The 14,000-nt window shown below is 38.2% G+C and overlaps 1 protein-coding gene across 1 annotated transcript in view; it reads right to left on the reverse strand.

The window, feature by feature from the left end:
- Positions 1 to 720: 720 nt before the first annotated feature.
- STK3 (serine/threonine kinase 3) overlaps positions 721 to 14,000 on the reverse strand; it is a 320,157-nt gene continuing 306,877 nt past the window's right edge. Inside the window, exon 11 of the mRNA XM_065895191.1 lies at positions 721 to 2,094. Within this exon, the coding sequence (XP_065751263.1) occupies positions 1,936 to 2,094 (159 nt within the window). The 3' untranslated portion in view covers positions 721 to 1,935. The remainder of the gene's footprint in view (positions 2,095 to 14,000) is intronic.

Genomic DNA, 14,000 nt, shown 5'->3' on the forward strand with positions numbered 1-14,000 from the left:
CTAGTTTAGCAAACTAGAGAGAAATCACCTTCATAGATTTCTTGTCATTTCATGTAGGTGGCTTTACTTGGCTAATAACAAGTCAGTCATTTGTTTCCATCAAATTAGGCGAGGTATTAGGCAGTTTACTGAAAAGAAAAACAATTAAGAAAGGAAAAAAAAGGATGGGGTGTTTGAGTTGATTAACTCATCTGATTTTGCCAAACAGATATAGCTGAAGCATATACTGTAAATTCAGTTTTCATTTTTAATAGTCCTTAAAAAATCTTCAATATTTACCACTATTTTATAACTATCTTATAATTTGTATCCAATTACACAATTTACTATTTGTAAGGACTTAACACGGCAAGGACAAATGTTACTCCAGGCATTACCTGGGGCACAAATACCATTTTAAAAAGGAATAGAAGTTTCCAGAGATGACACACCTTCTGTCACTGGCTGGCTGGAGCTAATGTGAGACTCATCAGGGCTCCTTCCCTTGCTGTGGTGACCACCAACGTTGCAGATGGTGGAGGCTCTGTCAGCAGGGTCCCTGGGTGTGAAGGACAGGAGCAGGGCACATGAGTGACAAATAACCTGGGTTATGTTAAGTCACTGAAGGTTCAGAGTTGTTATCACTGCATAATCTAGCCTGTCCCGACTAATATACCTTCCTTGCCTGGAAAAGACAGAATCCAGGTCATCAGTTTTAAAAAAAGATAGAGATGAAATGTGTTGGGTGGCACAGTAACATTTATTTGTCTTTATGATTTAAACATAGTAATTAAACACACAAAAGAACAAATGCTGTCAAGATGGCCATACGTAGTTTAGGAAATGACTGGTCCCGGTTCAATCATGCAAATGATCATTCAGCTTAGAAATGAGTTTCTTTTTAATGGTTTTAATCTTTTTTTTTTCAGTCCCCAAGGCTTGCACAGTTCAGTACAAATGTTTTTGCTATTTTGTTATCGTCAGGCATTATTCCCAGGAAATAAGTGAAATCAACAGAAGAGTCTGTAACAGTTGAGCACATACTCACAGAAATAAATCTGATGAGCTTATTACAATCTGATACAGTTTAGCTATCAGACCTACACATGAAACATGAAATAATATTAACAATTACATTTGTCTTAAGGATTTATTTCTTTAAAAATATTTACCATACTTTTTTGTGCAAGGGTTCCACTGATTTCTTTGGTTTTAAACATTATAGCTCTCTATGACCTAAATATATATAGTCCTATTTGTACCAAACATCAAAAATAAAAAAATTAAAATTTCAGAAGGTAAAAATGGAATTATTGCTTCAGTATAAAAAATGTCTGGCCCATTTGTGTACTATTGCTATTATTGCTTTGCTTCTATTGGAAAACTATCCTGGAAATCAAGGAATGTAAGTAACCCCATAGCTCCCTGCTTACGGTATAATTTGGTTGTACATTATCATCTATTAATATGTCCCTACCTTCACGAAAGCTATCCTGATCTTGTCCTTAAAAATCAAAACAAAGTGAAATAGCATAAATAAATAAATTTACCTAAAGGGATACAATAAATAGGCTACTAAAAGAGAATAAAGAATATTGTAACATAAAGCCCTTCGGTGCTGTACAATTAAACAATAGCTTTGGATTTTCAAGGTTTCTAAACACAGCCTTCATTTTACAACACAGTTTTAGTGCCAGTATGCAGCTGACAGATGCAGAGAAGAATGCATTTCTGCTGTTTCCATCATTTAAGAATGAAAACACAGTGGAAACAGTATTAAGTTCTGTCTTTTGGGGATTTACCTGGGTTTGTACCATCATCAGTTTTTGACTGTTGCCTGGTCACAGAGTACAAATCTTAGAGATTAAAAAGAAAAAAATCATAATATTCCTTCAATTCTTAGTGGTTTCTTGGTCTCCAGAATAGTCATAGAAACAAACAGAAAAGAAGTGAGACTCAAAAGTTTTGCTGCCTTCTTTTCTTCGCATCCATTGCATCCAGAATGGGTTGTCTTTTCGCAGTGTATCTTTGACGAAGCTCTTCTATTTCTCGTTCCATCATGGGGTCCAGCGCTTTTAACCGCATCTGTAGTTCTTCTAAACTTAGATTTTTTAACTGGATATAGAAAATAAAAAGAAGATATTAAAATAGTAAAATTATCTACAATAGGTTAAAGTCTAATGAGTTTTAGCATGAATATTTCAACTCTTTACGTCTTTGAAATATGGCTCAACAATTAAAACAGGAATTCCTTCCCTCAAGAACCAAGAAGCCACATCTTGCAAGAACCTCAAGTAATCTGCAACGAAACAATAAAAAAGTCTGCTTTTAGGAAAAAACAAATGAGAAAAATAAGCTAATAAAATGTATCTGTTTTAAAAAAGGCAGAAAGACAAATCCACCACCGTCAACAAACAGACTTTCAGGATATGTTCCGGATATATTCACTCTACTCTCTCACACTCTTGCCATCTATGGAGAGCTACGATAATCATAAACACTTGCAGAGATCACTCAAGAATGTGACAAGATTGAATACAGGTTAAATTAACCATTCTATTCTGCATTTTACCAAATGCTTAAATTTTAAGCACTTGGTTAACCAGAAAATTAAATTATCTAGAATACTTTTACCCCAAGCATTTTGGTAAGACAGGGTTTTTAATTTCTGATTCAAAATATCCCAAGCCTGATACAAACAGTGCTGTGTAAGTTCTGACATGGGCTTGGCCAATTTGAAAATGAAATACCTGTCACATGTTCACTGTATATGTTATAGTTTGACAGTAATGATATGATTTGACTAAATGATACAGTTTGACTATAATGATTTAGTTTGATTATGCTAGCTTCTGGGGGCACCACTGGCACATCCTTTACTGGCTTTCTGTGTAACAACAGAAGAGAGGCCTCATGTCCTGTGTGAATGGGGGATAAAATCTGTTCTACATAACAGGATCTGTGGCATCCTGAGCTTTACTGTATTTATTTACATGTCAAAACAGCAAGATATGGATTATCTCCTGAGAAACATTTTAGGGATATTGCCTCAGGGCCTATAGGATGCCCTGAAATATATAACCTAACACTTGGGCTTTTTATCTTATTAACATTTAAAAAAATCAAACACTCTGTCTCCTTCAGAAACTATTAAGGCAATGGTGGCAGACAGGTGATTTTTAAAAAGTCTGTTAAAGCAAAATGATCTACTATTTGCTCTTACTCAGCATCTTGGTAAGTATTGTAAGGGAAGCATAGAAGTACTAAACTATTTCCTTGCCTTAGAAACTTACAAATTAGCTTGAAGGGTAAGATTAGCAACTATAAATATTTAGGGACTTATGCCAGACCCTATACAATTAAGCCCTATTGTATGTGGTACAGATTATAGTGACAGGTTCTTAACTCAAATCTGGGACCAAGCTTCTCATGTGAAAAATTCTGCATGTTCATGTGTACATTTTCCTGGGAAAAGCATCCATTGTTTTTTGGTTTTTTTAAAAAGCAGATTCCCAACAAAAAAGAGAGGAGCCTTGCTATCAATTTAATGGATACATGATTCCCTTTAGGGAGCAGGGACTGCACTGGTCCTTGGAAAAGGGGATACCTCGGGGAAGTGAGCAGGGCCCTGGGAGGAGGCCCTGCTGTGCTGAGGAGGAAGAACTAATAAGGACCAAAAACGAGACAGAAAACTAGGAGCTGGTGGGGTCCTGGAAGCCAGCCAAAGCCAGGTTTGGACTTCAGGGAGCCATGATCAACTATGGAGCAGGAAATTACATGAGAGTAATCCAGACTCGGTTTTAACATGATAAAACTTGCAGCTTGTATTTTGTTTTCAGAAGAGAACTGTCTTTGGTTACTTTGTAAGCCAAGCCAGAAAACACTCTCATTACTTTACAGTCACATGTCAATCTTAACCAAAAATAGCATTTTTCAGCTTGATCCTCCACCTTACTCATCATACCTGGCCCTAAGTGACCCTTGGTTCCCAAAATCAAATCCATTCTCAACTGAAAAAGGTTTGTCACCACTGAGGATACTGAAAAGAATGAGTCGGAGACTGAAGAAATGCAAAAGAGGAGTTCCAAGAATATAAGAATGACAGCGTTATGGGAGAGAATGCACTGGCTCCCAGGATGAAAACTCTGAAGGTGACTACCATTTGCTTTGCTGTAGAAGAAGTTCTGGTATATATCTAAAATAATGTCCTGTTATTTTTTAGTCAAACATCATTTAAAAAAAAGAAAACCCTAGCTTATTATATTATATATTATTATATACATGTATATAGAAAGCATAGTATTATATTATTACATACTTCATTAAATTTTTTTTTGTTGTTTGTTTGTTTGTTTGCAGTACAAGGGCCTCTCACTTTTGTGGCCTCTCCCGTTGCGGAGCACAGGCTCCAGACGCGCAGGCTCAGCGACCATGGCTCACGGGCCCAGCCGCTCCGCGGCATGTGGGATCCTCCCGGACCGGGCACGAACCCGTGTCCCCTGCATCGGCAGGCGGACTCTCAACCACTGTGCCACCAGGGAAGCCCCCATTAATTTTTTTTAACATCTCTATTGGAGTATAATTGCTTTACAATGGTGTGTTAGTTTCTGCTGTAATTGTTTTTTAAAATAAATTTATTTATTCATTTATTTTTGGGTGTGTTGGGTCTTCATTGCTGCACACGGGCTTTCCATAGTTTGCAGCAAGCGGGGGCTACTCTTCGTTGTGGTGTGCGGGCTTCTCATTGCGGTGGCTTCTCTTGTTGTAGAGCACGGGCTCTAGGTGCAGGGGCTTCAGTAGTTGTGGCACTTGGACTCAGTAGTTGTGGCTCGTGGGCTCTACAGCGCAGGCTCAGTAGTTGTGGCACATGGGCTTAGTTGCTCCGTGGCATGTGGGATCTTCCTGGACCAGGGCTTGAACCCGTGTCCCCTGCATTGGCAGGTGGATTCTTAACCACTGAGCCACCAGGGAAGTCCTGTAATTAATTTTTAATGTAAGTATTAATCTGTTATTTGATCACTACTGTTCAAATCACTGTGGGGATAAAGAATAAGCCAACAGGGAATCTTGAAACTTTCTGTGATAGTGAGATGAAGGGCCAATAGAGATCACACACAGCCACGTTTCCCCGAGAAAGACAAGGCTGAGTGCTGTCTACCTAAGATCCAATTCCACTTTGTCTCTATTTTAGCCTATGTTATCTTTCTTATCTCTAAATTTCTATATAACATTCAAAATTTAAAGACCACCATTTAGTATTTGATTCTAGACTCATGGACTATTTTATAATTGATTTTTTATGCATGGGTTTCATGTCTACCCCAGGTATTCCAAAAATATTTAAACTTTAGAACTTGTACACATACCTAGAAACTATTAAACTATACTGCTAAATATGAAGACACAAAGGTGGGTAGATAAACAGGAATACAGAATAAATGACTCAAAGGAATGGGTTACACGATAATTAGGAGACATAACATCATACAAAGCAAACAATTTTTGTACTAAATATCTTATACTATCTTACTGGGGCAAATTGCCAATAGTTTATAAATATTATACTAAAGGAATGGACCGAATTCAGAGAAAGAAGCTACTTAGAAGAAAAAAATTTTCTTCTCTAATAGACTTTTATATTATCAATATGTAGAATTTGTGAAAAACAGGTCTGTGATACTAGAGAACCATGAGCTGGTATTGTTAGGGAATTAGGTGTTCCATGTAAGTAAATTCATGAAGTATCTAAATCTTAGTTCTTTAAGTGATAAAACTGTTTCAATGATTTTTAACAGAAACTCTTTATAAAGTATTTTACAGATTATGCTGCCTTCTAAAGCAGAGGATAGAGGACCTAAAACAACCTTTCCTTATGATGAATCATCATTATTAAGATCTATGACTAATCTATACCATGCATTAATTTCCTCTCTTCTTTTTGGCTTTTTATCTTCATTTGAGGTAAAGCTATGAGCTCCTTTCTTTGCCATTGAGTGGATATTCTTCTCTCTCTACTCCAAGTCTGTTCACTTATTGCAAACCAGAAGGGCAATTCAACAATCCTATAAGGCATTATACTAAATAAGAATAAACAGCTTCTGAGTGAAAGCTTGAGGCTGTTTTAGGAAAGATAGAGCATGGCTTTAGTGCTGAAGCTTGTTATACCTGTTTTGTGTGTGTGTGTGTGTGTGTGTGCACGTGCGTGTGTGTGTTTAAAATTTAACTTCATATTTGTGGCTGTATAAGGTCGAGGTTACAGGAAATCTGACTTCTACATGAGATACATACATAGTTATGTTTTCTGGTGGGCCATCCGAGAAGTTCAGAGGATTCATTTATTAAAACATTTATTGGTATTTTCTACGGACCAAGCACTGTAGATGCAGAGATGAATAGAACACTACCCCACAAAGAGCTTGCAATCTAGCTGGCAAGACAGGTCCATGCACAGCTAACTCACTAGTGGAGGAGAAAGCTGAGAAGTCGGCAAACGGGACAGGTGAGAAGGGTAACAGCATGAGCAGAGACGTATAAGGCACACAAATGCATGGCATCGATGTTTCGAGATGTCAGCTGACTGGCGGGATGTAGGAAGGATCCATGGGGGAGGGGATTAGGAGAGGAAAGAGAGGAGAGGCCAGATGACTTAAGAGCCTTAAGTGTGTTGCTACAAACCTTCTGTAGACAAGAAAGAAATGCTTGATAATTCTGAGCATAATTGCTGCTCAAAACATGATCATATATGAATGAGCTTTACAAAAATATCTCCAATAGCAGGTAGAGAAAATGCATTGCCATGGGGGAAAAATGGAGGCAGGAAGACCTGTTAGCAGGTTCAACAGTCTACAGAGAGGATGACTCTTGAACCAGGAAAATGGAAGTGGAGACTGAGAAGAAGAGAGGGATTGGAGAGTCTTGAAAATATCAATAAAATTGATAGGGCTTTCTTTGTTCACTGACTGATTATGAAGGGCCAGAAAGAAGGAAGGGTTAAGGATGATTCCGGCTTCAAGCTGGGGTCATGGGGTAGAGACTGATACCATTAATAAGGTAGGGGAGTTAATGGCATCAAGGTGGAGATATCAGATATGGATTATAATTTGGGGTTCTGGACCTCAGCAGAAAGATTCAAGCTGAAGACACAGACTTAGGGAATCATCAGCATTTAGTTTATAACTGAAGCTCTTGATGAGGATAAGATTATCCAGGAAAAGAAGATTTTCTCCCTGATCTTACAATCTGCCTATGATATCCAAAAGAAAATAATCCCCAAACCTTAACATCTGTGGTCAGAGGCTTTTCTTATTTTGTTAACAGAACAGAAATATCCATACAGTCCTAAATAAGTCTAGATTATGGTGTCATCTAGACGAAAAAAAAGTGAGGTTAACTGGTAAAAATTTTCACTTCTTATAAAAATGGGTATGATTTATAGATATGAACTTCCGGTTGAGTTTTGACTTCTAGTTAAGCCCTAATAACATATTTAGCACTCTGTGTTTCTGTAGCTATCAAGGCTCCCACAGGCATAAAAATGGTTTGGGGTAGGAAACGTGGCAGAAGCAGCTTTTGCAATCTCTTGGAAAACAGTATGCTCAATGCCTTGGCGGTAAAATGATGTGCAAACCAGATAACAATTTATACAGACTCATAATGATAAAAATGACCCTACAGTACCATACAATCCACTATCACCCTTTTAAAATAATAATCAAATTAAAACAATTCTGAGGGCTAATAAGGATAATATCAGAAGAAAAAGTTGAGCTTCCTGAACTAATATCAATATTACTGTGATGAAAATTTCCTTCACCTAAAATCAAGTTTCTTGAAAATATAAAGAGGAAGATGGAAATCCCTTCAGAATTACATTTATGGATTAATAGAGCTTGTGGTAAATCAACTTGAATTTACATTTTTTTATATACAGGAAAGAAATGTTACTTATGAACCATCTTTCTACATGGAATACAAAGTAGCTGTATTACCATAACTATATTCCAGTTGACTAATTCCAAAATAAATGCAGAGTAAACTAGTGTTGGAGTATCAAGTCTCTGTTCTACATTTGTCAGAGTTTAGAATTTGGTAAGTCAAGTCAAATAAATAAAAGAATTTTAGAACATGCATACATTGTGGTTTTTACTGTATACGAAAAATGTACAAGAATGAATCACTCATCTGGAAATGACTTTTATATGTTATAGGCTAATTCTATTTAACAAAATTTAGTTTTGAACTTAATGACAAAATATAACTTGCACAACTAACAATGATTCTTAAATCTTCAGGCCTTAACACAGTTAAAGAATATTATAGTTTGACAACCTTTACAAACATTGAGGACACATGACTTGGCTAAGTGACCAAATAAGCTGCCATGCAATAAGAGGAAAAACTCGAATGCAGAGACAGAGCCCACAGCTGCTTCAAAAGCAGAGTCACAGAAAAAGTGATGAGTTTTAGAACAATATTGCTTCACAACTTGAGAAACTTTTTTTTCTACTCACTCATAGTTTGCTCTTCTTGGCCATTTGAAATGACAGATATCAGGGGGCAAGACATATTAATAAAAGCAGAGAATAAAATCAATTTCCATAAAAGGGTTTAAACGGAGATTGCGTATACTGAATCATATGGGCCTGAGAGAAACACATTTTGAGATCTGGGATTATTAAAAGTCATTGCACATGACTAAGTCATTTGTTTAGCAGAAACATGAACGATAAAGGTGGGTTGAGTTAAGCCTCACAGAATCTCACTGCAAAAGAGAACCTTAGAGATGATCTAGTCTAACTTCCTTATTTTAGGTGAGGAAATGAGAGCTAGCGTGCTCAAAGTTACACTCCTGGTTAATGGCAGAGACATGACCCGACCCTTATTAGGTCAATGCTGTTTTTCATTATACCAAGTCTGATATTCTTAATCTAGCACGGCCAGAGAGTTCAACAAGTTAAGTCACCACAGATTTGGGGGTGTGCTGCTGAGAAACTTCTTCGGTCTTCAACCTGAACTGAAAGGGAAAATGGTTTTTAGGTGTTCAGCTATGAAGTCCACAGTGAATAGAAAATACTGCATTTGACATTTCTATACAGCAGTCTTTTTTTTTTTTTTTTTTTTTTTTTTTTGCGGTACGCGGGCCCCCCACTGCCACGGCCTCTCCCGTTGCGGAGCACGGGCTCCGGACGCACAGGCTCAGCGGCCATGGCCCATGGGCCCAGCCGCTCCGCGGCACATGGGATCCTCCCGGACCGGGGCACGAACCCGCGTCCCCCTCATCGGCAGAAGGACCCTCAACCACTGCGCCACCAGGGAAGCACTACAGCAGTCTTTTAAAATGAAATAAACTGCAGAAGTTCAGCAAAAGATAGAAAGGCTATCTTCTTTAAGCTTCAGGCCAGTAAACTAGGATCTCCCAGCTTTTATAAAAAGTTTAAAATAAGTTAAAGAATCTAAGAAAAACCCAAAATTTTTAAAGAATAATAATTAGATAGATGAGTGGATGGATACTTGTTTATAAGTTAAATGAAAAAGTCAAAACTACTTTTTAATGGGAGTCAACATTTTGTTTGAAAATTAGTACAGTTTGGTGTATGAGTGACAGCTTTGAATAAGCAGCTCATTTTGTTAATAACAGTCCTAGATTATCACATTTTAAGCCAGGAGGTAAGAAGATTACAGATCAAGATCCAAAAATATTGTATTTTTCAGTATCCCTTAAAAAAAGAAAACCCAAGATAGGTATTCAGATTAAAAACTCACTTACTAGCTCTTACATAAAACAGCAGCATAAGTAATGTAATGTAATGTGAGAAGTTAAGAGAGAAAACAAGATTAAATCAACCCATAGATAATTCTGACAGTTCAAACTTTTAATAATTAGAATTATTTCTGAACTCTATGAGAAGTATTGAAAAGCTGCTAATTATTATTAGCAACACACCTCCAAATCTGTGGTGACTTAACTTGTTGAACTCTCTGGCCGTGCTAGATTAAGAATATCAGACTTGGTATAATGAAAAACAGCGTTGACCTAATAAAGGTCGGGTCATGTCTCTGCCATTAACCAGGAGTGTAACTTTGAGCACGCTAGCTCTCATTTCCTCACCTAAAATAAGGAAGTTAGACTAGATCATCTCTAAGGTTCTCTTTTGCAGTGAGATTCTGTGAGGCTTAACTCAACCCACCTTTATCGTTCATGTTTCTGCTAAACAAATGACTTAGTCATGTGCAATGACTTTTAATAATCCCAGATCTCAAAATGTGTTTCTCTCAGGCCCATATGATTCAGTATACGCAATCTCCGTTTAAACCCTTTTATGGAAATTGATTTTATTCTCTGCTTTTATTAATATGTCTTGCCTCCTGATTATCTGTCATTTCAAATGGCCAAGAAGAGCAAACATTCTTATGACTACATGAGGAAGAGCTGACAGTAAAATTAAGTCAGAAGGAATTATTTTCCAAAACAATTTCATTTTAAAAAGCTATAGGGGGAGAACATTCAGATTTCTACATTATTTTGTTTTGTCAAAAATAGTCCTAATTACATGAGGGCTTTTTAAAAAGTCTTAATTTCGAAAAATAGAGGAGAAAGGATCATGAAGTTTTAAAATGCTTAAATGTGATAACATTTCAAGACTTAATGGGTCTACGAGTTGCTGGTATAATCAGTCTGTCAAATGAGATAACCATCACAATGAAGCAAATGGTCTTACATGTTAATGTTAACACATTTAGTCAAAGAGTCAATCAAAAAACCCTTGTATAAGGTTTGCTGTGTTTACTGGGAAAACAAACTCTTCCTAGCAACTGTTTAAATAAATCTCACAGATGCTACAGACCCTATTAGTGGCCAGTGATTAAAAAAATATGGATTGCTAATACTGTATCCTGACTCATCCATTTTCCCATCTGCTAGCAATTCTAACAATACGAACTATCAACAGAATGGCTAACAACAATAATTTTCTATGGCAATTTTGATGCTGAATTGCCTATAGCATTTTGTAAGATGTACCAGTGCATGCCTCAAACTGTTTTGAGTTGTTTGTGGCCTGGAGCGACATACGCCTTTCCTCCCTAATACTCCACTTTAGCTCAAATTTTTACTGTGTTGAACAGAATCTGGTTTGGTTTTACAGAACACTATTCATGGAGGCTGCCACAGTCATTTTACTGACAATGAGACGGGAGACGCAAAAGTCCAGTGAAGTCCACTGATTAGTTTAGATATCTATGAACAGGTAAGGGGCCTTCTGCTAAGCAACAGGGATAATAGGTAGCACTTAAAGTTAAAAAAAAAAATTAAAACATCAATATATTATGGAATTTCCTGATTTAATTTCTGGCACTGAGAAGAATACAATAAAAGAGTTCTCAAGTCAATGAACTTTGAAGCTTTCTTAAAGAAAACCTTCATATACATTTAAAACTAATGAAGAGAGTGATAATTTCAGACTCTTGACACATTATAGAAGGAAGGCTGAATTCCTCACCGTACACGTTCTTAAAATCTACGTTAACATTACATCTACTGGCAGAGCCTTCTTCCTCAAATGGACACTATTTACCTATCTGGATGGAAGATTGTACATGTAACTCTGTTCTGAGCTGAGTGCCCCCTGTCTATGGCCGAATGACTGAACGACCACAAATATTCTGGGATTGTAACTGGAAACTGCATTAGACGTCTGTTTAACCTCAGAGCATCTATGGTAAATTTAAGACATTTAGATATTTTCATTCCCAAAGAAAAGGGAGAACATCATTTCTTGTGGCTATCAATGGAGGAGAAGGGAAAAGTGCCAATTATTGATCATTTACAAGGGGTCAGACACTATCCTAGGTCCTGTGCATTAAGGCATTTAATCCTAACAAGCACTTTATGCGGTAGATATTACCAACTCCATTTGATAGGTGGGGACACTCAGAGACCAAGTGAGCCACCCTAGGTCCGATAGCTGGCGGTGCTTACGCAGGCACTCAAAGACAACATCAAATCCACCCACATAAGTTTGGATTGGAGCCTAGTGAGAACAATTTCTTAGGTCTCCCAAGAACTACAAAAGCACTTCAAAGGCCAATTATCAAATAAAACAGTTTTTTTTTAACAGACTGTTTATAGATTAAAAATAGGGAAACATTAAAAAAATCCCACCTTTCCTCCCAGATTGTACCTCGTGGAGTATTTTAACTTAAAATATATTAATGTATTTTAGCTATAATTAGCCTTATGAAATAAGTATGTGTATGTTTATTAAGCATTTTTGTATTTAATCAGCTCTCTAGAAATATAAACACATTTCTGCATAGCCCTTTGGGACAGATGCCATAAGTTTATCAATAAAAAGAGATATGCAGTGACAAAACTAACATGATGTCCACTTGACACAAAAGCAAGACTGCCTGTGTCCATTCAGACTGTCCCATAGTTGGTTTGATGTGTTATTTTGCTTGGATCAGATCCAGCAATGAGCTACAAGCTGATGGGCATTACTATAGTTATCTTGTCCTACAGAAATCTGAGCCACCCGTATAAAAAAAAGAACGATGAAATTTCAGTTGCATTCCTCAACGGCAATTGAACACCCATTCCTTTTATGTTTTTCCGTTTCTAGTAAGTAGTTTTCCCTGCTAAAAATACCAGGAAAAACTTAATTCATGCATAGCTCTGCTATACTGTAAGCAGCTAAAAAATTCTAGGCCCAGAGCAACAAAATCTGAGTAACGCGAAACCAACTACTAATTAAATTTTTCCAGATCAGTTAAGGGGCAGATGGAAAAGCTCTATTAGCTTTGATTCCTTATCTCGGTGATTCTGATTAACACTTTGAATAATTTTTTTTTTTTACTGAATTGCTCTTAGTTTATTTATTTATTTTAAAATTTATTTTATTTATTTATTTTTGGCTGTGTTGGGTCTTCGTTGCTGCGCACAGGCTTTCTCCAGTTGCGGCGAGTGGGGGCTACTCTTCGCTGTGGTGCGCAGGCTGCTCATTGCGGTGGCTTCTCTTGTTGCGGAGCATGGGCTCTAGGCACGTGGGCTTCAGTAGCTGTGGCTTTGCAGGCTCAGTAGTTGTGGCACAAGGGCTCAGTAGTTGTGGCTTGAAGGCTCTAGAGCGCAAGCTCAGTAGTTGTGACACATGGGCTTAGTTGCTCCATGGCATGTGGGATCTTCCCGGACCAGGGCTTGAACCCGTGTCCCCTGCACTGGCGGGCGGATTCTTAACCACTGTGCCACCAGGGAAGTCCCCAGGTCACTTTTCATTATTGAAAGTCCAGACCAATTACAAACTTCAATCTCATATTAAATATAAATCTCATCCCTCCCCTCAGTACGGGCTTGCACAGAAAGACCAAGAGACTGGCGGGAAGGGATGTTATCTGCACCCAGAACTTTCTCCCCCCCTGCCCTTTTCAACCTCAAGGTCTACTTCTTCTCTGGTGTTAGGAGCTGGGAAAGAAGGAAGGATCTTCTGACATAAATGGTTGCTTGTCAGCTGAGGAGACGTTTCCCTGGTCCTGCTCTGGCTTGATTCCTGGTGTTGGAGGGCAGAGGGGTGTGTATGGATTTCTGATGTGGTGGTCGGTGTTACCCTGGTGCTCACCCCTCTTGAGGAGGGGCAGCTCCCTGGGTGGGGTATTGTCTCCTCTGGCCTGGAAACCCCCTCAGTAGCATTCTGACTTCTGATCACCTTTTTTAGAGCCACAGAGATTGTAGAGGTTCTTTTCTACACTCTCCAGGGGCCACCAGGACCTAAGGAAGGGGAGAGGTCTCCTAGTCTCTTCTTTCCTAGAACACTACACCGTGGTCCCCAGTAATTCTGCAGGCCTTGGCTCCGCCAACAGAAGTCTTTGGGAGAGATGCAGACACCTATGTTAATAGACCCTCCAGACTCCCAGGAACTTGCTCACTGAACTCGGCTCTTGTGGCAGGCACATCAGTGGGTCTGCAGGTTCAACCAGCTTAGCAAGCAACTGGCTGGGACACCAGAGGCCAGTCTGTTTTCCTGTAGGGA

The sequence above is a fragment of the Phocoena phocoena genome, chromosome 17 (genome assembly GCF_963924675.1).
Source record: "Phocoena phocoena chromosome 17, mPhoPho1.1, whole genome shotgun sequence".
Lineage (NCBI taxonomy): Eukaryota > Metazoa > Chordata > Mammalia > Artiodactyla > Phocoenidae > Phocoena > Phocoena phocoena.